Here is a 26,476-nt window from a genome sequence, read left to right on the forward strand (position 1 = left end):
CTGTATTATACGCAAATCCCTCAAAAGTGCAAAGCTGACAGACTCTGTTCAGAGCTTTCAAATGTGAAGTATCCACTGTGTGTTACCCCACTCGCCTCAGACAAACAGCTACTAACACAATGTTAGTAGCCTAAGAACAGCTAAGCAGTTAGCATAGCTTAAAACCCTTAAGAACCAGAGCAGTATCTTCAACTTTGAGCAACATCTTGTTACTTGATAAACAGGTACACATAAATTGTGAGGCAAAGGATGCAAGACCATTACCCTGAAGTTGTTGTAATCTAAATATACGCAAGTATATGTGCACGAAAAAAGAGACATAAACAGCAGAATTTAATCAACTAAGACTTCAATTTATTACTTTATCTTTTTACATTAAAAAAATTACAACGTAACAAGGGTTCAAAAAGCCAAACAAATCTGGTTTCACACGCACACACTTGCTAAATCACAGGGTTCAACTGCTTGAAGTGATATTTTCTGATTTTCATCAGGATTTTTTTATTAAATAATATACACATTAAGAGCCTCATGAAAAAGCCAGACACATTTCTTCCCAATCTTTTAAGATGTGCTACTGAATATGCAAAGATTCTTGCGGAACTTCCAACTTCCCTCTCAGTTACATGGGACATAGTTTTGTTCATTTTACTGCAATTTCATTGGATGTGTCCACCTATAAATTCTCTAGTCTTACACATCAAACCCTCTCAGGCAGAGTGAACACATTACATAGTATTGCAATGTTTTGTTCGCAAGGCCACAGATAAGAAATGGATCCCTTAGTAATTTCACCCACCCAATGGTATAAAACCTGATGAAGCTGGAATCAAGATGACACAGTTACAAAGAAATGAAGAAGCAGGTCACTGAAAAAAATGAATTATAAGTTCTGTAGTACGTAAACTTTATAATGCAAAATTCTTCAGCACATTGAACTGCTTGAGGTGGGACAGATCATCAGTGCTACTGGCAAAGCAAAAGCAAGACCAGGACAATTTTAAGGCAAGTCCCAGGAACAGGGAGCTATTTACTTTCTAGGCACAATTTCAAGCTATGCATCAAGGCTCCTGCTTTATAATTTATATTGCAATTTATAGAACAGATTAACAATAATACAAAAAAATAAACGTAATTTTTAAAGAATCCACTTTTAGCTGAATTTCATTACTTGCAGGTTGATTTTCAGTACATGAAAATTTATAAACATTTCTTAGCAATACTGTTGTTTGTCAGGCCCACATAAAGCAGTTCTAGATGTATATTGCTCTCATTTCTTCATAGTTTTGGATGGAAAATGGTTAAATTCTAAATCATAGAATAGCTAGTGTTGGAAAGGACCTTAAGCGCATCTTGTTCCAACCCCCCTGCCATGGGCAGGGACACCACACAGTAAACCATGTCACCCAAGACTGCAGATCTTTCTATGTTTAAGATCTGTTGTACTTGAGAAAGTATATTCCGCTTTCCTCTGATGTCTTTGTTTAAGGGATCATTAAGTTAACAGCTTTCCTTCTATGTAAAGTCTGCACAATAAAAAAAGGGGCTGAGCAAGACCTTACAAAGATAGCAGTTTTCTGTGAATTGTTTCCAATCTGCAGTACATTCATTTTAATCTCACACAGGAGGATACAGTCACTGGTTCCACTCATCCCTGCAGAGGACAAGACACAATCCCCAAACATCTACACGTAAGTTCCTCTAGAATCAATGCACTAAGAAATGGAGATGCATATCTGAGGGCAGAATTTGGACCACAGCCATTAGTCAAAAGTGGTGTTTACTAAGGATTTAGAGCTTACCTAAATGTCATATGAGATTAACAGCGCCAAACACAAGACATGTTTTTGTGAGCCTGGGAAGACATCTGGCAGGGGTGTAAGAGTGCCTCTGATGTGTTATGCTGTTGTGTGCACCAGTGCTTTGAATCACTTGCATATAAGGAATGTGTGTTTGAAATGGGACACAAATGTATAGCTCTGTTTATTCGGACAAGCTGAAATAAAAATTAAAACTGAGCAAACTGCTTTCTTTTCCCTGAAAACTGGATTTAGAAGGCTAAGTCTCATTTGAGATCAACTTTCAGCATAATGCTCCTCCTTATGATTGACAACTGCACCTAAGTATATACTTTTTATAAAAACACACAGGTAATTCCCCAAACATTTATCAAATAAAAAGGGTTTAACAAAAATTAAATCTCAAAATAAATTACAGTAGCATGACAACATTTGGCTTCTTTAGTGTGACCACGTGCTTTTCCTTTGTTATCTTGCTGTTAAGACCATTACCGATCCAGTTCATGTCTCTGAAAGTTAATGAGATGTCTGTGACAATAAACGTATAAAACTCTGCTTGCTACAAGCAAATGTCTGATATCAGTTTCACCTGGTCACAGATTATATGTAGACAGCCTTCTCTGGCCCCAAAATAAATATTTTATAGTATTCCCCTAAGTTCCAGCATAACTAGACTCAAACAGAAAACTCGGGTCCTCCTTTCTTTGCTCTCAATAGAAGTCGCCTGATTCGAAATCCTGCAAAAGGATTGATCCACAGGAGTGAAGGCTGACCCCCAAAAACAGATTTCATTCCTTCCCAACGTAGTCTTCGCTCCCATGTTGGCTTTTCACTCTTAAGTCTTTCAATCTCCTGTATATAAACAGACATGGAGTGACACACTGTTAGGTCCACAGGTTAGCAAAGTCTAATAGCCATTTACTGAAACTGATGACAATTTGGCATTCTTTCAGTGTATAGCTAGTGAGCTGATTGGTTTCTTACTATTAACTACTTAGTAAGGAAGAAATAAGAGTGGTTGATTTAGCCCTGTAGGAACAGGGCAGAAGACTTAGAATCATAGAATAGTTAGGGTTGGAAAGGACCTTAAGATCATCTAGTTCCAACCCCTCTGCCTTGGGCAGGGACACCTCACACTAAACCATGCCACCCAAGGCTCTGTCCAACCTGGCCCTGAACACTGTCAGGGATGGAGCATTTACCACTTCTTTGTGCAACTTGTTCTAATGCCACACCACCCTCACATAAAATGTGGATAAGAAGGCTGGTCTACTTCTACCTCTTCCCCCCTCAAACTGAAAGATACAATGACCAGAAAAGCTGATGTTACAGTAGAGGATCTACAAAGAATATTACGTACATTAGAAGTTGTTTACACCGTTAATGAAATGAGACAATAAGGCTTCCAGGAAGGCTCTTGTACTGCAATTACTGAAGCTAGGCTTACTCTCCCAAATGCACTATTTTGATGATCATTTCTTGTGCTTCCCACTGATGAAGGCTTGATATTTACCAATTTTTCACAGCTACTTTTTAGTACAGAAATACACTTTTAAACAGCCTCACATGAGAAAATTCTGAGCAGCCACAAGATTCAAATTCCTTCTGTTTCCAGTCAATAACCCATTACAAAACATCTCAAGGCTTAACACTGCAGGGCATGGGAGCCAAAGGTCCAAACTATGGTGATACTCTTAATACAAAGTGTATCAGAAATAGAGGAAAGCCTGAAGGATTGATGCAAGATACCTAGTTTAAGTGTAAGCCTGAGAAGAGCAGACATTTCTCACGGCCGGTATCAGGAGTTTGTGACAGATGAGAAGTAAAAGAACAAACTGAAGTCAAAATCTGTGCAGTGTTTGTAATTGAAAACCTAATTATAAAATTTACGTCAGAAAAGCAAATAATGTAGGAACTCTTGCTAAAAAGCAAACCCCAAGAAAGTATTTCAATCCTTAAAACTTCAGAAAATAAAAATGAAGATTTGAGTTTTTTCCAAAGCAAGAGCCTCCCCTCATCAAATAAAATATCACCTAATCACATCTTTCTAGAATAACTGTTACAGCATACAAAAGTAGAAGTCTTTACCGTTTCATCATTGCATATTGAGTGGATCTGGGTGCCAAACATGACTGCAGTGAAAGTGAGAAACAGAAAACCCTCAAGGCACAAGAAGATCATCAGGATCACAGTTACAGGTGGGGAGAAGTCACTGCATTCTGTGAAAATTATATATGTAGTTATAATAAATAAATAAAAGTCTATAGAGCAGGTTCATACTAAAATATCTCCTCAACAAATAGCAATAACAGTAAAATATCTGGCAGTTGAAAAAGTATTTTCAACAATTAAAACAAACTTCTAATTTCTGTAACAGCAGCAGCTATATTTGCTGCCCAAGGAAATAAAGAATTTTATGGAAGTAACATTTTTGGCTTCCTATAAAGCATATGGTACTGCATTGCTGCAATCCTGCCTCAGTATTTCAAGGACATCAAATAAATATTTGCACATGAGACAATTTAAGTACTCAGAACTGCACAGATATAAAGATGAGAGCAGCTTGAAGTTTCATGCACAACAAACACTGCAAAAAACCACCACCACTGCCAGCTCTGACTTGCTAGTTAATACTAGCAAGATGTTCCATTTTGCTGCAATTCCTGTTATTATTTTAATTCCCTACACAAAGTAAGCAAATTCTGACTTGGGAGAACAACTGATCAACTGATTATAGTTAAAGAAATAGGATAGTATAAGGAAAGCAGAATGCTTCAGGTAAAAAAAAGGACTAAGATTCCATCCATTTAAAGAATATTCAGCAAAAACCAGTCACATGGATTCCCCTGTTGTTTCAGGTACCAGGAAGAACATATGATCAACCATCTTCTGGCAAAAGCACTAGGTCAGAATGAGCTCTGGCACACTGGAACATTAAGAAATGCAAGTCAGAGGCCTAAACAAGCGACTGGGTCAATTTAGGAGATTTCTTTTCTACAGGAGCCCAGAGCTGGCTCCAGTAACAAAATGAGGAAGAAACTCTGTTGTTCGCAGAACTGTGCTATGACACACAAAGCCCAGCTGGCAGTTTCAGGTAATATAGCACTGAGGTGGCTGAGGACCAGCTGTCTGCTTACTTCCTATTAGAGGTAGTAAATTCTTTACTATGTGGAAACAGCTCTTACAGTGAATGTCTAGAAGGTAACCAAAAAGAGACAGAGATGGGCAAACAGGAAGCAAGTATGAAATATTTTCAGGACCTTACTTTAAAAAGACTGAAGTCCTCTAATATTTCATACATGGGACTAAAATAAGGGTAACTTTCCCTTAATATCTGCTGCATTATGACAGTGAAAGTTAAGTATTTGCTTACCAGTCCACTGCCCTCGGACACAGGAGAAAAACTGAAAACCACACAGTATGAGCGCATGAGCTGAAATTAGGGCTATATACATCTGGAAATAAGAGAGTGTGCTTACTTTTGACTGCTGCCAGGTAGTAAAGCAGACATTCATACCAGCCAACTTTTACCACTGCACAGCAAATACACTTTCCTATTTCAATATTTAATTCAACACAACGATGTGAAACCAAATTCTAATTAAGCTTGAATCTAAAAACGTGGGTAACAATGAAAGTTTAAGGATTAGCTCCCTAAACATAGTTCCATTTCACTAATCCTTATTACATAAAACACAGCAAAATTAAGATAGTTAATAACAATATTAAAGAGTACAAGATTAAAACAAGTATAAGTGTCTTCTTCTTGAAGAATATCTTGCATAAATTAAACAAAAAAAACCCCAACAACAGAACCCAATTGTGCCCTTAAGCCATTAATCAGTACTAAGCACAACCAAATTGCTATAATCAAGGTAGATTTGTACTGAAATCAAGCTGTTTTTTTCACTTACCGTAAACAGAACAAAAAATCTCTGATTTTTCTCCCCCACACAATTATTCACCCATGGGCAGTGGTGATCCATCTTTCGAATACATCGTTTGCAAATACTGAGGGATAGAAAAAGAGACTTCTATTGACAAACAGTACTTCACATTTTAATATGGCAACAAGGGTACCCAGTGGTCATAAGATGATGTGCTGTATTCTTTCTTGACAAGCTGCTAACAGTTATTATATCTGCATTTCTTCAAAGAAACCATTTGCTCATTCACAACTCAGGTTTTGGTTGCTACAGAACTGACTGTGTACATAAAATTTTCTTCATATATGAAAAACACTATTAACATGAAAATCACTGCTTACCCACAAACACAATCAAGGGAATCCAGTAACTTGTTTACTTGTTTTAGACACTTGTGGCACTGCATGAGGAAAGTTTTAGTTCTTTCTAGATTCAGTAGAATCTTCCCTTCTGTAGAAGCTGTTTTACACAAAGTAACCACTTCAAAGTTGCAGACTTTTAAGCTGTAAATTTGGTGTGTCAATCACCAAAAAAAAAAAAAAAAAAAAAAAAAAAAAAAAAAAAAAAAAAAAAAAATTTGAAAGAAAAAAATTCACATATTCAAAGGGAAATTGAGGTTTCAACTGGCCATACAACTGTAAACATATGCCAGCAAAATCTCAACTGAAGAACAGCTTACAAGGTCACTCCTCACCTTCTCAACATAAAACAAAAACATTGAAACTATAAGCAGCACACATTCTTTGCCTTCTTATAATAAATATTTAAACACTGGTGTTCCTTGTTAGTTCTGCAACTAATTGCTTTGGTGCTGCCCAGTTCTGAGTCAAGGTTATTTCCACAAGTCAAATACTTCAGTAACTCCATTTTACATGTGCTAAGCCATACAGCACCAGAGGACTCTTTTCTCTTATATTCAGGTCCATCTGCAGCTAAACACAAAGTTATAGAAGAGAAACAGAACAGCTGCAACATGTGTTGAGGGTCTTCCATGAAGTTCATCAGCTTAAGCAATACTGATACCGAATTCTCCTAGCTTTGTGCTTAAGATAGCCACACGCAAAATACTCCATATTTTCCTGCAGAAAACAAAAAATACTGAGTATTTTCATTTTGGCAGTTACAAAGGCAAATAAGCCTAAAAAATGCAGGCATTATTATTCAAAATCCTTTGGTTTTAATGCATGCTTATTTATATATGGTATCTTTGAGTGCCGCAGTGACAAGCCATGAAGCAAAGCCAGGTGATTGTCAATAAAATGAAGAAAAGGGTGTTTGTGTAGGGAAATAAATGCTTCAACGCATAAAATAATTTTTTAAGCCATCATATATGCATGATTTTAAGGTAATTAAGCAAGAGACAGAACTTACTTCTGTGCAGGTTATATGGGAGAATCCCAAATATCTCACTGCTGCTCTGAAGCTCACTTTGCCCTTAGCTATCATAACCCAGCCCCTACATTCCCACTGCCTCTTGTTTTATGGACGGTAAAGACAATTCATCCTCAGATGCAAATTACTTTTTCACTAATAATTAAACTACTAAAATTAGCTACTAATTTAACTAGTAGTGCCAGTTACACATGAAAATCCCAACATCATAACTAAACACCACAACAATTCTCTAGCACAGAAGAAACAGGTATCACTGAACAAAGGCATTCAGAAGGCTCACCAAAAGATTTTCATTTCACACAGCCTGCTGCCTGTAACTTCAGCCTCTCATTAATTTCCCAGGCTCTGTGGGAAGGTGAGCTAACTCCAGCTACCACAACCATGCAAGCTTCTTAATGTAACACATAATATACACTATCACTCTAAAAAGAATATTAATGTGAAATACTAAGTAAAATCATACCCAGACTCAATCAAGCTAAACACTGGAAGATGTGAGGTGGGCAGGACTCACTTTTGCTCATTCAGTATTTCACACAAGCCCACGCGGAGCTCTCCAAGACATCAGATGTGTGGAACCCTGCCTTCCTTTCTAATCTCACACCATGCTTCAACAAACGTTTCCAGCCAACAAACACACAGCAATGCTTAACACAGTGGTTCTCCCTTTTTCCTACCCCTGTCACTTGTATTCTAGTCCCTTCCTTGTCCAAGTACAGATGTTTTTGCAGCAAGAGTTTGGGGAAGTCATCCTATAAGCTGCAACCTGGGTCGTGTCACTGTGTATGAACACTCACGCATTACACAAGAGGAAGGAGCAGTATGGTAATGAGAACAAGCAGCTGTGGATGAGGGACAGTCTTCTCCAGCTTGGCACTGCAGCTGAATGCACTCTGGCAACAGCAGATGCAGTTACAGATTTGAATGCCAAAGGTAACACCCAGAAAGACACAGCTAATTGCTTAAGAGAAATTGGTCTGGATAACAGAAATTCATAGGAAGACTGATGCAAACGTCTCAGTGACTTGTTTCTGGATAACAGCTCCCCACACACAAACACAGGCGCTCAGAATAGGCCAGAAATAATGACAACTGTGCTCCTTCAGTGAAAATGAAATAGCATTCACTCAGGATAAGCCTCTTCTTTATGCTGAATATATTAACTGCTTAGTAAAATCTCAGTTTAATGTGTTTCACTGAGGCTAGTTATTTAGCCGTAAATAAGTTTCGTGTTCTTTTTGCCATCACTAATGTGTGTTATGAAACTATTTTTCTTCCTTAAAAGAAATTCTGCTACAGTATTGCACAACAATTTTCATAAATACATCATAAGAGTCTCTTCTGTTAATAATTTACTACTCAGAACACTGTGGCTTTGAGTGCAAGTATTTCCCAACAGGAACCAACTTCAATTTCCATTTTCAAGTCTCTTCCATCAGCAAATTGCCACTTTGACTACTTGGGACTAGACCACCCTTTTAATGTCCTTGGAATGGGTTTGTAAGCCAATAAAAAGTTGGCAGTATAATCAAACAAACCTTTTTTCTATTCAGTAAACTACTGTAGTGCTAAGTCCATGGCAAAGAATCAGATTAAAAGAAACAAAGACAATTAAACCAGATATCCGACTACTGAGAAAAACATGACAGCAGGCTTACAACAGATACACTTTCAGGCTCTGGCCTTCTCTTTCAGATGTTCTGCGAAGGAAATTATGCGATGCACAAGCACCAAAATGCATCCTTTACCCTTACTTGGAACATCTCACAGTGTATTTTACCATAGCATAAAAAGTAAAACAATTCACAAGACATTCAAAGGTAGGTAACTAAGCCACTGGTTATTGAAAACAAACTCTTTGAAAGTATCACAGATTTCCTTCACTGCCCATTCTTGCCCTGCTTTAACAATAAATGTCACTCAAATTCTTGCTGTAAACAATGTATCTGAAGTCCCTACTTCATTTTCATTCTTCTTCCACAAAGAAATAATTTTTCAATAAATACCACCTTAACTGGGATCACAGGCTACTGGAACATCCAAGATAACACAGTGCCTGCTAAGGATGATGGCCCAAATGTACCCAAGGGACACTGAAAGATGTACCTGAAACCTACATATTTGCTAGCTCCAGGTCTAACAGATAAACACTGCCCGCACAGAGGACAGTCCAGCTTTCCAATACTCCAGCTTGTGTGCCTATATGCAGAGCTTAACATAAGGTATCTTCAATTAAGACTACTTCCAAATTAGTAAATCCTATCAGGACTGAAGATGTGGAAAACACAAAGATACCTGCAAAGTTCCTTAGGAAACAGCCTAAATTCAAGATGAGAAAATTATTACGGTCCAACCTACACCTAGCAGAGGCTCTCAGGTGTCCCTTTACTGCCTTCCATGGACACAATGCCAATGAACAGACTGCACAAAGCTGTTTGAGATCCCCAGAGATTAACAGCTTATATTTTGCCACAAAAAAGCAGCTGCGCTGCTTCTACCCTCAGGCCCACCAAGCAATGGGTACAGCTGTCTTCAAGTAATGCTCTACTGAAGCTAATAAAACCAGCCAGAACCAAACTCACTGCCCAGGAAGGAAGGCCTGGTACCTGCATCCATGCAAGAGCTAACCTACAACACAGAGAAACTAGCTGAAGATAATTCTATACTTGACTATTTATACATGGAACTTTTCCCTTCACACTCCAGATACAAAAGCCCACTCACATCTGAGAGAACAAGACTTCAGTGGCTGATTATTTATAATGGAAATAGCTCTGCAGCCATACTGCTTACAAAGATAAGCGACATACACTGAGACATTTAATTTAGAAAGCACAAATTTACAGAATTTCAGAGTCCTGACGAGACTTCACTCTGTTCTTCTAATTGGCACTAACTCAGAGACTTAACTGTAATATGCCACACAATTCAATACGTATCACTCCTTACACCTAGAGAGCCACCAGAAACATTTACATATTTATGTAAGCCTTAATTATGCAGGCATATCTATTTTCAACTCTCACACAATAAACACTATAAATGCATATCCACAGTGCCTGAAAACTCAAAAGACTGAGAATTAGAATGTATATATTTACAATCTCTTCCTTTAGTCCAAATTATCATCACTTCAGCGGTTATTAAAATGAATCTTCAATAGACAGAAATGCATTTAAACAATTATGCATACCACTTGGGAAAATAATCTGACAATTCACATGTAACTTCAAATGACACACAAAGAAGACAAGGCACAAATTAAAGCGACAGTTTAAAACTCATCTGTATTTTGTTAATTTAGACTGCAGGAGACGGTTCTTAAATGAGCTTCTAAAATAAATTTCCTAGAGATTCTCCCTTGTCCTGCATTATCAACAGTATTGCACAATAATTACAATGATGCTCAGGAAAAAATATTCAGATTGAAAAGTATTAAAGACACCACAGTATGGTTATTTTTAAAAGCTCCTGAGTCTCTTACTTTTTTCCTCTCACCCACATTCATTTTTGGCCATAGTATATTACATCTATAAAATACTCTGCAATGTATGAATTTGAAAGTTTACTGGATACCAAAAGCAACTTGTGGGAGAAAAAACCCCAAACACATAAATAGCAGGAACATTATTCCAAGACTCAATATGCATAACTGCTTTAAAACTATGGCCTACCTGCAATGGTGTGCACGTTCAGGTTTGATACTACAGCACTTTGGACATTTGTAGATCACTTCTCCTGGTTTCAGTTGCAAATTATCCATGTATTCTTTAGTGGCATTTCCTTTGGGTACAGCCCCCTGAAATAATTTCAATTAAAGGAGAGAAATCTTCTTAAATGGTCTGACAGTGTTTAAAAATACATTTTATAGACTTTATATCAGTAATCTCAGCATAATTGCTGAAATAAATTCATTTATTCAAAGCTAGCCTGCTATAAGCCAGAATCATTTACAAATGCATAAATTACCTCTGCTTGACCTCGAATGCACTTTCATTTCAGCAAGACTCATCTGTAGCCAAGTATTAGCATAATTCTGCTGGAATCTATTGTCACCAGCATACATAAAAAATTTTTATATGCAGATATAAGCTTTATGGGTACAATATTTGCTGACAAGACATACTTTCTTACAGCAGCATATGTTAATTGTTGTGACATTCAATTATTAGGCCAACACATCTTCAAAAGTTAAATCAACAACTACTTGAAGGATGTTATTTCAAATCTCTGCATCCAAGATTTAGTCCCATGTATACAGGTTTTTGAGAACCAACAGTCACCTTTTTTACCTTTATACTTAAGCTTTTAGTTTGGACACTGTTAGCATGAACCACCACTGCCCTCCTTATTCTATATCTAGTGTCATCTGCTGCCTTCTGCTACCGTGGAAGTTTGTGTAGCTACCTGGTAAACAGTTGAAGGAACTGATCCAAAAGAAAAATAACCCATCAGGAAAATAAATTATTTTTTAGTGATTAGTTCTCTGAGCTGTTCACCACAGACCTGCATTAGCAGCCGTTCAACACAACGAGAAAGATGACAAACAGACAGGAAAAGTAGGCAGGATTGCTTCTTCCAGTAACAATATCAATTGAAAGCCTCGTGAGATCAGAATCTAACTCTGGATTAGTAGGAAGAAAATAATGGACATTACCAGTGTCACCTTGTTTATTTATAGAGCTAAAAGCTTATCTGTGACAGGAAGTGATCATGAAATAAACCGGAATGTGAAATGAAAGTGCAGTGGCCTTTCTGTAACAACTCCTCCAAACCAGCACCTACACGACACAGAGATAGCTTTCTCCAGGTTGTCTTAAATCATCTGCAACACTCTATTTCTCATTCAAAAAGAGCCTGTTGGCAAAACCATGATTTACAGAGACACCTTAAGGAAGTCTGGAGGACAGAATGAAAAAAAAAACAGGAGGCACTTCAGATTCAATTGCAAAACACCCCTCTACTCTGGCAGAAAGCTTTTGTTGCGTATGTCCTGGAATAACAATCTTGTGTTTGTATTGCCTGAGACACAGCCCAAGTTCTGCCCTAGATGAACTCTTTGGCTAAGTGGTGCTTCAAGCTTGAGCCAGCTGGCCTTTGGAAGTGCACGAACTCAAAGAGAGTTTCTGAAACTCTCACATTGTATTGCTGAAGTGTTTTTTGCAACATGAATGTTCTCACTGAAGTGAATACTTTGGTGTAAACATGGTGAATTATCTCAGAGAGAGCTCTTAAACACAGGTAGATTTGTGTTTATAAAACACATCTCACATCCACCTATTCACCTGTCACTAAGGACAATAATTTCAGGCAGTACTTTTGGCATTTTGCTGATAAAAATATTGCTCTATTTCAAAAGCATCTTTCACAGTCTCTGACGGTCACCAATTCCTTTCAATAAGAAAAAAAAAATCAATGTTAATAGTTATATTATTAATGTGTTTTGAAGCAATTTATTCCTTTTTTCCGTCAATCTTAGTTTCTATTACACTATCATATCTTCCACTTTGGGAGTCATAAGGTAAGGAGTGGTGAAAAAAAAGGTAGTGATTCATTTCAATTTCTATCATGTTTTATCCATAAAAAACAACATAGGTCTAGAAAGACACACAGTTTTACCAGGATGAATTCGTAAGCAATATATCCTTGAACCATTAACTTTCTTAGCTGTTGCAGTCTGTAGAAGTCGGCACATTTCATCACTGAGTGTGGGCTCAGATGTAAGTCAAAGTACCTAGAAAACCATTAACTACAACACCCCCCTGGCTTTTTTGAACACTCCCCTAACTTCCATATACACTGTTATCATCTCAAAAATCTGGAGAAAACAGAAGTGTTTACCCTTACCCTTCTCTCCCCAGATTTATTGCCTTAAGAGAGTAGTAGATTTTAATACAAAATAAACAATTTCATCTCCTGAACTCTTGAAGAGTGAAAGTCCTAAGAAAAGAGTACTTCCAAGACCTCTCACACCTACACTCTTCCAGAGTGGGTTCAGCTTAAATCTCCCTTACCACTGACTCCACGCAACTAAACACAGTACTCATGGAATCATGTACGACATTAGTTCTTACTTTATGCCAATACGTGACTGAGATTTTACAGCATGTCTACCTCTAAAAGTTCATGTGCCATAAACGTAAGATACATTTCAAAAAGTACAACAGAGTGAAGCTACAACTTCTTATGAAGTTTTGAAAATATATCTGACAAACAAAAGTAAGAAAATTTGGACAGAAAAGACTAAAACTATCACCTTCTTCAGAACTTGGGTTAATATTTTACAAATAAACTAAATTTCCCTTGAGCCTACCTCTCCCTCTTAATTTTATACTGCCTGTTCCTCAAGTCAAAAATTATTTACAGTTTCAACACAACAGGAAAAGTACAGGTATCATGCCTTCACCTTGAGGGTTTTTAATCTAACACCGCTTTTCCTAGCAGGAGACAACTGACACCACTTGCCCACATCTCTGCAGATGATGAGCTACATGAGAGAACAATCCAATGTGAAGGAACAACTGCATACTTACTGGATCAGTTAGCATTGTTCTCAGATGCGATGACAAAGCTAGCACTGCCAAGCAGTTAAAGAGAACACCGTTGATCACTGAGTACCAAAAGTCTTTGGAAGGCAGCAACATGACAAAAGTCACTACGAAGTCTGCATAGACAACCAGAAGCCATGTCATTATAGCACAGACCATACCGCAGCCATCTCGGATGAACCAAACCCTCTCTGCCATGTCAGCCTCTGAGGAAGAGGAATCATAGCTGTCATTTTCAGCAAGAAGTGGGTGGTGCTCAACGTCGCGGAATCTGTGCCCTGATGACTGCATGGTTTTCTGGCCTTGCCCTGCAAGAAGCAAAGATATAACCATTATTATGCTTGAGAAAACTGGAAATACAGGTGGCTCTCGTTTCTTATTTGCACAAGATAAAACATATACCAGTTGAAAACAGATTACTGAGATAATTTTTTTTTAATCAAAACCTGAACAATTCTATGACTACATAAAGATGAACTATTTCTGTAATCAAAAGATACTACTTTACAAAGTTTCATAAACAATTTTGTAAGCTATTTTCTGAGTTTTATAATGCCATAACTTTCTTTTTTTATCGCTTGGGTTTGCATGGCAAGGTTTGGATAGAAGGGGAGCTACAGGCTTCTAGGAGAAGCTGCTAGAAGCTTCCCTTATGCCCAACATAGCCAATGGAGCTCGCTCCAAGACAGACCTGCCGCTGGTTAAGGCCAAGCCCAGCAGTGACAGTGGTAGCACCTCTGGGAAAACGTATTGTAAAATGGGGGAAAAAAACCCCTGTGGAACTGCAGCCAGAGAGAGAAGTGAGAATACAGGACAGAAACAGCTCTGCACACACCAAGGCCAGTGACAAAGGAGAAGAGGAGGTGCTCCAGGCACCGGGGCAGAGGTTCTCCTGCAGTCCGTGGTGCAGCCCATGGGGAGGCAGGCTGTGCCACTCAGTCCATGGAGGTCCACGGTGGAGCAAGTATCCACCTGCAGCCTGTGCAGGACCCCACACTGGAGCAGGGGAATGCCCAAAGGAGGCTGTGTCCCTGCGGGAGCCCATGCCAGAGCAGGCTCCTGGCAGAACCTGTGGCCCTGTGGAGAAAGGAGCCCACAATGCAGCGGGCTGGCTGGCAAGACTTGAGACCTTGCAAGGGAACCGTGCTAGAGCAGTCATTCTGCTCCTGAAGGATTACACCCCAGGGAAGGGACCCATGCTGGAGTAGTCTATAAAGAACTGCAGCCCATGGGAAGGACCCATGTTGGAGAAGTTCATGGAAAACTCTCTTCCATGGGAGGGACCCTAGCTACAGCAGGGGAAGAGTGATGAGTCCTCCCCTGAAGAGGAAAGAGCCACAGTGACAACATTTGATAAACTGACCACAACCACTGGTAGGGAGGAGGGTAGAGAAACAGGCAGTAAAGTCAAGGCCAGGAAGAAATGAGGGGTAGGGGGAAGGTGGGTTTAAGATTTAGTTTTAATTTCTCATTATCCTACTCTGATTTGACTGGTAATAAATTAAACTAATTTCCCTAAGTTGAGTCTGTTTTGCCCATGATGGTAACTGGTAAGTGACCTCTCTCTGTCCTAATCTCTACCTACAAGCCTTTGGTTATATTTTTCTCCCCTCTGTCTCCCTGAGGTGGGAAGCGATAGAGCAGCTGGCATCCACACAGAGTCAACCCACCACAATCATGCAACTTCAATGCTTGACAAAGTGATTTTAGGATAGTTTCGTTTACATTTTGTTGTGCCTGTAAACCATTCTTCCTCTTCTGTTCAAAATGTAACCTCTTTATCTCAAACTAAAATGGCAAAGCCTTCATAAAATTACAGCTCCTGTCTCTCAGAACACAGCAAGTAATGGCACCAGACTGTTGGCTTTTCATACTGCTCCACCAGCCCTGGGAAGAGCAGAAGGAAATTGTAGAATGGAAATAAAGCTGTTTAGTATATTGCTCACAACAAAAAACGTTACCAACTCAATGGCAAGTTAGTAAGCAGCTACATTTGTTGACAAAAGTGCCATTGCATTGAAAAAAACCACAAACCTGACACAAAGATATATTGGATAACTTACAAAACTTACTCAGATCAGACCAAACTTCAGTGAAACCAACAGCAGTGGTTAAATTAGCACAGCAATGGATAATATGAATCAGATTTTCAAAGAACACATCAATTTAATTTTGTGATGTCATGGTTTAAGCCCAGGCCGTAAATCAGAACCACAGAGTCTACTCCCCCCCCTCCCCACTCCTTCTTCCCCCTGCTCCCAGAGGGATGGGAAGGAGAATCCAAAGAATGTAACTCCCACGGGTTGAGATAAGAACAGTTTAATAACTAAGGTATAACACAAATCACTACTGCTAACACCAATAAGAATAATGATAAAGGAAATAACAAGGGAAGAGAATACAATACCACCTGCCGACTGACAATACCCAGCCCGACCAAGCACTGAACTAGCCCTTCCAGGTAACTCTCCGTTACATCCTGGGCATGACGTGCTGTGGTATGGAATACCCCTTTGGTTAGTTTGGGTCAGGTGTCCTGTCTCTGCTTCCTCCTGGCTTCCCCTCCTCCCTGGCAGAGCATGAGACTCACAAAGTCCTTTGTCAGAGTAAACATTTGAGCAGTAACTAAAAACACTGGCATTGTCAGTGCTGTTCCCAGGCCGAAAGTCAAAAACACAGCGCTGCACCAGCTAGTAAGAAGGAGAAAAAATGACTGCTACTGCTGAACCCAGGACACGTGAAAACCCTTCTAGGACTGTACTGTTGCTCCAGCATGGAACAAAAACCCGAAACCTCGAAAACAGCACTATTTTCCAGACATCTCTAACAAGCAAAGATATGGAAGAACTGAAGTGCTTTCAACCAACGGGAGACAAAATAAAGCTTTAACATTACGCATCAAGAATTACCCGCTATAGAAGTATATTGTGTTCTAAAATTCATATTGATTCATGCAACTAAAGGCCACATCTGAGGAAAACTTGAAAGCATTTATATTGATTTATGACAGCCAAGCAGAAGTCTCCATTTTTATTTCTTATTAAGGCAGCCTATGTATAACTGGAAGATTATGGCACTTCAATTTACATCCCGAGACCTTGAATATAGGATCACTTTGTTAGTTCAAAATGGTCAAAGTGCCCATTACCCTCTTACACTAAGATTGTTTGCAGATGAAGCTGTGTATTTCTAAACCCTTTAAAAACTCCCAGTTCTATCTAACAGGAATCAGATAAATACATTCTGCCCAGTAAACCCTTCTGATCTTTAAGCTTTAATGCTAGAACTAGGCAGGAATAATCCAAGAGACTAGAAATGAAAACAAGTACATGCAGACTGCAGTGTAGAGATCCCAGAGCAACAGTTAAAATAACTAGCTGAGATGCTCATAGAACACAGTTAAGTGTGGGCTACATTTTCTGGCTCTGAAACAGAACAAACTGAAATACAGCATTGGTGCTTGGATCTTATCATTAACAATGCAGTATTAAAATGTCTAGGAGTTACACTGTGTTTTCTATCCACACACTGGGTTTTTTGTGGTTCTGTGTTGAGTTTGTTTTGTTTTGTTTTTGGGGGTGTGGAGCTGTTGTTGCGGGTTTTTTTTTTGGTTTTGGTTTTTTTGTGGGGTTTATTTTTTTACACCAAAGTCCCCTCTCTTACCAGAATGCAGCTATCTAAGCAATGGAAGAAGGTTCACATACTAGAAAAATACCTTAAAAAAGAAAAAACTTCACCTCCCTTAAAAGCAATTCAAGCTTAACTTAACCTAGATAAGGCCCACTTTTCAGCCACTTTCAATTATCCTAATCTTTCTATATGTTTACAGTTAAAATTACAATCTATGCCAATTCATTTCAATAGCACATCAACCAATCCTTGTGGTCAAGACTTGTAAAAGAAAATTCAAGTTTCATGAAGCCTACCTACTTATAAGCTAGAACACGCAGCTATTATTTCATCAAAAATGGGCATAAAAAACTTTTAACAAAAGCTTTTGTTTAACTTTTTCTCTCTCAAAAAAAAAAGAACCCATGAAAAAAAGTATCTACAATAAACTTTCAACTAAGCCTTGAAGTATATGAGGGGCTGACAGCAAACCAAAGTTACCAGACACACAAAATACTCAACAAAGGCTCCAAAAAGCCAAACTTCTCCTAAAGAGGTAAGCAGCATTATCCAGATGCTTTCAAGTGTCTGAGAGGAATCAATGACTTGAAACCAACCTCTCAATTCTGAAACTTCTTATAGAACACAAATTTGGAATTCTTCCCAGCTAAGGTGCAATACCTCAGGAGAAAAAAAACAAGTATTACTTTTCAACCAGGGCAAGCTTCCATCTGCTCAAATCAACAAGTTACCTTAAGTAATTCTGAAAATAATATACCTGTATTTGTGTATGTCACAACAAATGTGAATTTTTAGATCAATTCTGCAAGCAACTCCTTTGCATACAAATGAAATGACATTAAATTACTGCTCTTGTTTTGTTCAACTGTATTAAACACAACCAAGAAATTTTTAGCACAACAGAAAAAAACCCACATACCTCACAAATGTTTTGAATGTTATTCTGACATCATGTCCTTCCTTTGGGCTATCCTAGGCTATTCACATAGTCATATCTGATGTAATCTGAAAAGATATCATGAACAAACTGATCAGTAAAGCACTCTTGTTTCATTAGGAAAATAGTGTTAAGCACAAATTACATATATAGATAGTAGTACTTCCAAATACGCTGCATGTACGTACAGCAGCCAAACTTTTGACCAAGAAGAAAAAAACACTTTTAGATAAGTTATCAAAGAACAAAACTAAAACACTGTAAACCACTGTTTCAAGTAACATTGTATCTGTCTTGTTCCCTGGTTTTTTGCATATCCAGGTTTTAGCATTACAAAGTAATGAATCCAAAGACCAACTTGTTTTTCTTGTTTCCCATGCCTGCATGTCCAAGAGATAGAACATGCAAAAAAAAAAAATAATCTAATTTGATTATCTTTATAACTTACAGCAAGGTTTTTGGTAGCAGAGTATTAATAACAAGCATACATGTCTACCACTATTTCTATAATTGTAAGATAAGATAGGAAAAAAATGTTTTAACTCAAATTAATATATAAAAGAAAATGCATATAAAAGAAAATGACCCACAACTACACCAAAAAGAATATATACTTAGAAAGCTCTCTTTGCTAAAATTCCACCATATAGACAAATAATCACCATACAACCTATGATATACAAATCAGTATAAGGACTGAAGTGCTACTATGAGCTGTTCTAACCATACTTAATTTGACAATACAAATTTTCCACAATCTTGAATCACACCCCTTCCTTTTCACAAGGACATAATATTCATATCCAACACAGACTGTGCAAAGTAAGTGCTCATCAGTAGTCTTAAAAGTGTAGAAGATTTCCTTTTTCATAGTGAAAGAAGAAAAGAATGAACTTATTTTAGCTAGAAAACCAGGTACCAGTTTTAAAATTTTAGCAGTCAACTTTTGGAAATCACCACATGGCATCTGGAGTGTGAATGCAGCACAAAACTTTGAGTTAGATTTCTGTTTGGAGAATAGAACAGAAAAGGTGTGGGCTTGACTTTCTGACTGGAAAAGTTATTGACCACATGCATGACACACAGAAAGTGGTGAAGCACTGGTTTCTGTCAATTTAAGTTGGGAGCCCTATTGTATGCAACAACATTGACTGCCATTGCCGTTGTCTCACCCAGTCCTGCTGCAAACCATAACATCTGTCTGGCAATTAAATCCCCAATACATGATCAAGGAAGATTTTTTTGCTTTGTTTTATAGCTTAGAGTAAGAACCTGGAATGCATCTGGTTAAAGGTGGCTAAACAAGTACCTAGGTTTATTTCTTCAGTTGCTTTATTTTCTAGTATTTCAAATAAACTTCGTGACATGAAAGCTTACTCTTCCATTTGGACGGTTAATTTAAATTAATATACTTTGAGAGAAACAAAAGGATTCTGACATTTAACAGCTACGGAAAATACAACACCACTTACTACTTGTAAATGAAAGCATCCAAAACTAACTTGTTAGAAAAAGGTATTCAAAACAACATTACTGTTGGAGTTCTTCACTATATATTTTCAAATTTTCCCAATTCAACAGGAATTATACCAACGCAGACTTGCCCAAAAAATGAGAAGCCTCTTGTCTTATTTAAACAAACTCATATATTCTATTGCAAGCCTACACGGTAACGCAAATACTGATTATGCACATAGTCAGTAGCATGAAGCTACTGACTGGTTTCTGACTGCTTTTATTACTGACTGCTTTCTTTTTTGCTTTATAAATAAGCTTTTATACTTCTGTTAAATCAGTTTTCACAACATTTTGAAATCCACAATCATTAAGTTGTCACTGACATGGTATTTAGTGGAAGCTAAGTAGAAACACACAAAAAGAAGTTGAGTGTATCACATTAATTTGCAGTGTCATCCACCTATTCTGCGAGTTGAAGATGACAAGCAATAGAAGATGACACTCTAAGCCTCCGCGGGTGAAATATTACAAGTCAGAGTAATCATCCCAAACTGTTACAGAGAATTTGTTGAGAAGACAGGGACATGATTTTTTCATTTGGCTCCCTAATCCTAAATGCAATTCTATGCCAAATTTCAGCAGTTATCATAGCCTCACTGGTTATTGGTTTATGTGGAAGTGCCACAGTTCAACTTTTGTGAGAATAATAGATCTAGTCACTCTCATGTAATTTCCCCTTCTCCTGCATGTTATTCTCCTCTCCAGCTGCCTACACCCCAGATTACCCCCTGCCTTGGTTCCCTTCAAGGGAAAAAGGATCAATGTTTGAAAAGCATTTAGGCTTTATGAAGAGCTAAGCATCCCCACTGAGATTCTCATAGCTTTCCTCTAGACTAGTCATTTATTTGCTTCAGTGCCCGTCCTAACCAAATTTACATTGAGTCTTTGTTGTATTCTTAAAGTACAAGCCTCCAAGACAAAGCATTACACTTCAACATCTAATATCCAAGCAACTGCTTTTAATTTGAGCTTTTAATTATTTAATGACCTTTTAATCATATAATTATCCAATGTTTCAAGCAAAACATTATCTGTTTGCACAGGTGATTATATTAAACCTGATCCAATGCAGTTCCACTCTTAGGGGTTATTTGAAATTCTCAGGTTGAGAATGTCTCATCTGACCTGCACCTCACTGTTAATGAAATGCAGGCCCAAATGCAGATATATTATTGAAATTTAAAAAATATAAAAAGGCAAAACACCAAACTTTCGAAGAAGTTACATTACAAAACTCACAATCACTGGAAAGATGTCTTGTAAAATGGCTGTGCCTAAGATGTTTTAGTTTCTCAATGGCACTAATGATCTACTGCAAGAGTAAACCTCCCTTCCCTAAGTTTACTGGAAGAAGGTTATCAAGGGCATTAGGAAGACAAATGATATAATACAACTATTGTGTATCATGAAGCCCTAGCACTGCCAATTAAGCAAAAAGTGCACCTCAGGGTTAAGCACAGTTTTTTTCCCTGCTATTTTTTGAAGAAGAAAGGAAAGACATTATAGATAGAGATATACAGATAAGAATTTATATACAGGCTAAAACTCCATCAGCTGTCAAAGTCTAAATCTTTTTTGGCCACTTTTTCCTTCAAATACTATACAAAGGACAGATTCATAAGAATCCTCATACTTCAGTTATGATGCAGATAAAGATTATTTCAGCATTTCTGATTGCACATTGATAGAGGTCAGTAATTGCAAGGACAGGAACAGATATTGCACACTAGAATAATAATCCTATGGCACTTACATACGATGAATTTAAGTCCTACCTGAAAAGCACTGCACTGGTGGCAAACCAAAATCACCAAACTGTAATTTCATTAAAAGGTTACAGGGTAAACATTAACTTCAATAATTGCAGAAATTTTAAGTAAAGCTCATGGGCATACCTACTACTGCATCCAATACCATGGGCAATTCGGACCATTCCTTGCTGACAGATAAATATCCATCAGATAATGTCTAGAGATAATCATGCCTAATTTAGGTGAATAACCTACTTTTATTACAGATACATGCAATCCAAATTGCAAAGCCATTTAATAAGTAAACTGTGGTTTCTCTCAACTTCTCAGTGACTAGTCTAGCACACAATCTCACAACAAATAAAAGAACTCTAATAACTACATCAGGCAGTGAAAGCACTGAAAACCCTTTAGCTCAGCCCCAGCAACAGCCCAGCTCTGTACAAGGAGACTCTGCTAGGGCTTCAGGGCTGCCCTCTCTTAGCAATCACGTAAGAGAGGACAGGGTAACAAGTATTCAGAAGAACCAGTCCATCAACTACATTTCCGATTTGCCCTAACAGATTCAACCTCTGCTATCTGAAATTACAAAGAGATATGCCCAATTTCAAGAATCTGGGACATACGTAACACAGAGCACACAGCTCTGGAAAGGGGCAGCTGAAACAGCTTGTGATGGCAATCTGTGATACAACCTCAAAGTGGTGTTATCAATTTATCCCCAAATCTCTCCCATACCCTCAGTGGCACAGCTCATCATCTAAATCCTTGCTGCTTTTGCTCTAACTTAATGTATTTTGTACCACAAACATGGCATATATTTAATATATTAAATATGGTACATACTTCATTAATTTCTTGTTTATGCCTCGTAGCCCTTCTTTGTACTGACCCATATCTGCTCTACAGCAAGCACAATGACACTTTACTGTGGAAATAATTAATGTGATGCCATTCACATGCAAACACCTGGCAACACATTCAAGAGACAATCTTCAGTAAGTACATCTCCAACACAGTCAAGTTTCAAGCTATTGTAATGATTCTCCTTATGCCAGTCTCTTATTACACAGCAAGTGCCAGGCCATAGGAAAACACTGGAATTACTTCTTTTCAGCTTTGAAAAGAGGATATACTGCTTCTAAATAATCTCATGCTTAAGTACTTCTTTTGTATACCCTTTTTTTTAAGTATGGGTGTTTTGCACAGAAGCTGGTCTTCTAATTACTTAAGTCTTTATGGCAATAGCATATTTACAAACAGTCTCAAAACCCAGCAATGAGAATTCAAGGTAAAACACATTACACAAAATGAAAGGAAAAAACCATCTAGACACGTCTTCAGAATGTGTACTTTTAAAAGGTATTAAAGAGCTCTGCTATCAGAAATAAACAGTAGATTTGTGATACCAAATCACTTTTCCACAAGCATTGTTCAGCATGGTATCTTTCTGATAAGAAATTTTTCCCCTGCACTATATCTGATACACAAAGAATTCACTGAGCTCCAACAGAGAGGACAGGGCACTTCTGAACTAAAAAACAACCTTCATCTGAGAGCAGGACATGAACACAACCTACATCTGGGCTTTGTATTTTATATCGTTTGGAATAGGGCCACAAGCTCCAATTCAGATTAGAATCCAGAAAGCTAGATGCCTAAATCAGTATCAGTATTGTTAAGTGGAAACAGAAAATTTTACTTCTTTGTCAAGGGCAACTGGGTGAATCACATTCTACTTTAGACTATGATTTTTTAATTCTAGTTTTTTGCTTTACTCAAAACCACATATATTTACTATGTTTAATAAAAATATCTAATTATATTTATTTAAAGGTTATTACTCAACTATATTAACTTTTATTACCAATTTTTATAAATATACATAATAAATATTTATTATTAATAATATTCATTATATTATTATTTAATTATATTTAAAGCTATATATGCTTTAATTATAGCACATGTATCTATGTGCTATACCCTCACACTGAATGAGGGTAGCTTGGGTATCGCACATACTCATTGCACTGTGATTATCAGGCTGGCAAGCACATTTTTCTGTCAGCTGTTATATCCACATGTTATTCTTCCAGGCTCCAAAAAGTAATGCCATAGATCAAAACTCAACTCCTTTCACCAGCAATTTTCAGTATCCATTAAAGGAGTGTTCAAACCTTTGTTTTAATGGTTTGTCGTATCAGATAAAGCCTCACACTTCATTCTTCATTGTCAGTCTTACAACTGCTGCAGAATTCCTTAAAAGTTCTATGTCTTCATAAAAGGCATAAGAAATAAATATATAAGATATATATGATACAAAATACACTACATTAGAGCAAAACCAAGAAAGTTTTAGATATGAAAAGTATTATCAGATTCTTTCAGCAACAAAAAGCTTTTAGATATTTAACTCCAATCTAAGCACACTAAAATCTCACATCAGTTTCATCTACTAATGAATCAGTACGGCTCTGCTTTATCTATAAATTTTCAAAGTCGGAGAGCACCCACTTCAAAAGATCTGTTAATATGAACAGTCACAGTGGCTTCAACCTAATTAAGTCTTCAGCAAAGCGAGCAGTTACATCACTGTAATTCAGTATCCTGACTCCATTGTACAACTGTATGTATATTATTGAAAATAGCCAATGCTTTCCCAATCCTTTTTTCTACGGCGCAGACCACATGCGTGCTGTGCTGTACGAATCTATCCTCTCGTTTCTCAGTGTACGAACTATCTGCATCCCCACTTCCTCCAACCGCTGCTTCTGCCCCCCGGAAATAAAGAAAACCAGCACCACAGAAATCAGCAAAACTCCCTAAAGCAAGTGCCAGGACATCACCGAAAGGCGGCTGCTGTTCCCCTTCCTTCCAGCTTCCCACGGCGGCAGCTGCGACTCCACAACACACCCGTGCTGGGGGACAGGGACGCTTTCCTCAGCTTGTTTCCATGGCTGCTGACAGGTTTCAGTTTTAAATAACCCGAACAGAGGCAAGAACACAGCCAGAACATCGAAACACCCCGTTAAGATCTTGCACCGAGCGCCAGCAAGGATGGGGACTTAGGGGTGCCCAGCGCCTGCCCGGAGAAGCGGCTGAACCGGTAACCTTCCCCGCCCCGTCCTTCGCCAGGGCCCCCACGCTCCTTCTCCAGGGGGCCGCGGGGAGAGAGCAAGGGAGGATCAGCGGCGGCGGGCGACCTAAGGGGACCCGGCTCGGTGAGGGTACGGTAGCCCGGGAAGGGAACGGGAGTGGATTTACCTCAGCGGCGGCTGCCCCGCTGCCCTCAGCTCTGCGGCTGGTGCCGTGCCGACGGTGCGGTGCGGCGAGCCGGGGCCGAGCCCCCACCGCTCACCCACCGCCGTCGCCGCCACCGTGCCCGCTGCCGTGCGCTCCGAGGAGCCGAGGACTCCCGGAAGCGGGAAGGGCAGCACAGCAGGAGGCGGAAGCCGCGAGCGGCGCACTGCGCAGGCGCCGAGTCAGGCTGGGGGCTGGTAAGTGGGCGAGCTGCGCAGGCGCACAGAGGCGCGGAGCTACACGGCCTGCTGCGCGCATGCGTGCCCCCGGCGGGACGTCCTTGGCCAGGAGGTGCGGGTTTGGGGCGGCGCCGCTGGGGGGCGCTATGGGGGTGCGGGGGCACTGGGGTGGGAGCGGTGGGACTGAGGTCGTGCAGGTTCACGTTCTTCTACTCTGACTGACAAAAAGTCGTGATATGAGAGTAAAATTGAGTTCTTTTGGTGTAAAACTGGGTCTCTTCAGCCGGTTGCAGAGTGAAGGTGCAGGGCCTGTTGGCAGTGCTGCCATCACACCGTGCTCAGCATGTCAGTGGGTGAGCCATGGTGGTGCTGCTGCCTCAGGGAGCTGACCCCTGGTCAGTCCTGCCTCATCCCTTCGAAGCCCTCCCTCATCACCAGCAGCAGCACATCCCCCTCCACCCGCAGTAAGAGTACAAACTCAGAACGGTTCCCTTCAGTTCTTCCATGATGGGTTTTTGCTTTATGCGTAAAAAGGTTTTCATGGGGATAGTTCATTACAGTTAGTTGTTGCTTCGGGAGGGTGATTTGGCACTGAAGTCAAGAGTGTGTTCACTAAAGTTGATCGTTCTAGGCTACGACATAAGTAGTTGAGTTAGTTTTATACGGAAATAAAAAATGGACTTTTTACAAGGATGTGCTGATAGGAAAAGGTAATGGCTTTAACCTGCCAGAGGGGAGACTGAGATGAGCTCTTAGGCAGAAGCTCTTCCCTGTGAGGGTGCTGAGGCGCTGGCACAGGGTGCCCAGAGAAGCTGTGGCTGCCCCATCCCTGGCAGTGTTCAAGGCCAGGTTGGACACAGGGGCTTGGAGCAAGCTGCTCCAGTGGAAGGTGTCCCTGCCCGTGGCAGGGGTTGGAGCTGGATGAGCTTTAAGCTCCCTTCCAACACAAACCATTCTATGATTCTATGAAATACTATTGCATGACACTCACTCAGAATTTTCCATTACGAAGAAATACGCATCCAGTAGCTTTAAAAATCTGATGCAAAATAGCAAATGCAGCGTGTGAGCTGAGGGTACATTTTAAACACATAAAAATGCTGAAGGATAACAAACCAAAACTGCAGCAGCTGGGGCACGCTTCTGCATCTTTTTTATCTTGTAGCACCACCACCATCTAGTGGGACCTTGGCTGCAAGTGCGTGAAGGTCTGTGCGTGCTGCAAGTGGAACGTTCAGCTGCCCACACGCCTCTGTGTGCTTCTTTTTCGTTTCCAACTGCTTCTGTGATGAAACATTAAGGATTTAAGAAAAGCTTGTGTGTAGTCTTCTGTCGCCAAGCATTTCACATGCTAAAATAAGTAAGTCGATGCCAATATCTCTGCTGCTCAAATAAAAGTATGGAAACATCTATAGACACAAAATTATAAGGGCTGATCTTTTTCTAGAACTATTTCCCTCCATGTTTGCCCTTAATATAACTAGTGTCAT

The 26,476-nt window shown here is 39.2% G+C and overlaps 1 protein-coding gene across 9 annotated transcripts; it reads right to left on the reverse strand.

Annotated features, from left to right (window-relative positions):
- Positions 1 to 338: 338 nt before the first annotated feature.
- On the reverse strand, positions 339 to 24,908 carry ZDHHC7 (zDHHC palmitoyltransferase 7). Of its 9 annotated transcripts, XM_080637023.1 has the most exons (10): positions 24,772 to 24,879; positions 24,354 to 24,464; positions 18,218 to 18,303; positions 13,654 to 13,976; positions 10,795 to 10,919; positions 6,067 to 6,228; positions 5,714 to 5,810; positions 5,173 to 5,254; positions 3,888 to 4,018; positions 339 to 2,651 (listed from the first exon to the last, which is right to left on the reverse strand). In XM_080637023.1, the coding sequence occupies exons 4-10, from the start codon at positions 13,957 to 13,959 to the stop codon at positions 2,475 to 2,477; spliced, it is 1,080 nt and encodes a 359-aa protein (XP_080493149.1). In that variant the 5' UTR covers positions 13,960 to 13,976; positions 18,218 to 18,303; positions 24,354 to 24,464; positions 24,772 to 24,879; the 3' UTR covers positions 339 to 2,474. The 9 variants fall into 9 exon arrangements, with proteins under 9 accessions (XP_080493149.1, XP_080493148.1, XP_080493152.1 ...); XM_080637022.1 differs by lacking the exon at positions 24,354 to 24,464 and having other exon boundaries at positions 24,772 to 24,908; XM_080637026.1 differs by lacking the exons at positions 18,218 to 18,303; positions 24,354 to 24,464; positions 24,772 to 24,879 and adding an exon at positions 23,530 to 23,638 and having other exon boundaries at positions 13,654 to 13,745; positions 13,830 to 13,976.
- Positions 24,909 to 26,476: the final 1,568 nt, after the last annotated feature.

This window comes from Psittacula echo, assembly GCF_963264785.1.
Source record: "Psittacula echo genome assembly, chromosome: Z".
NCBI classification, from domain to species: domain Eukaryota; kingdom Metazoa; phylum Chordata; class Aves; order Psittaciformes; family Psittacidae; genus Psittacula; species Psittacula echo.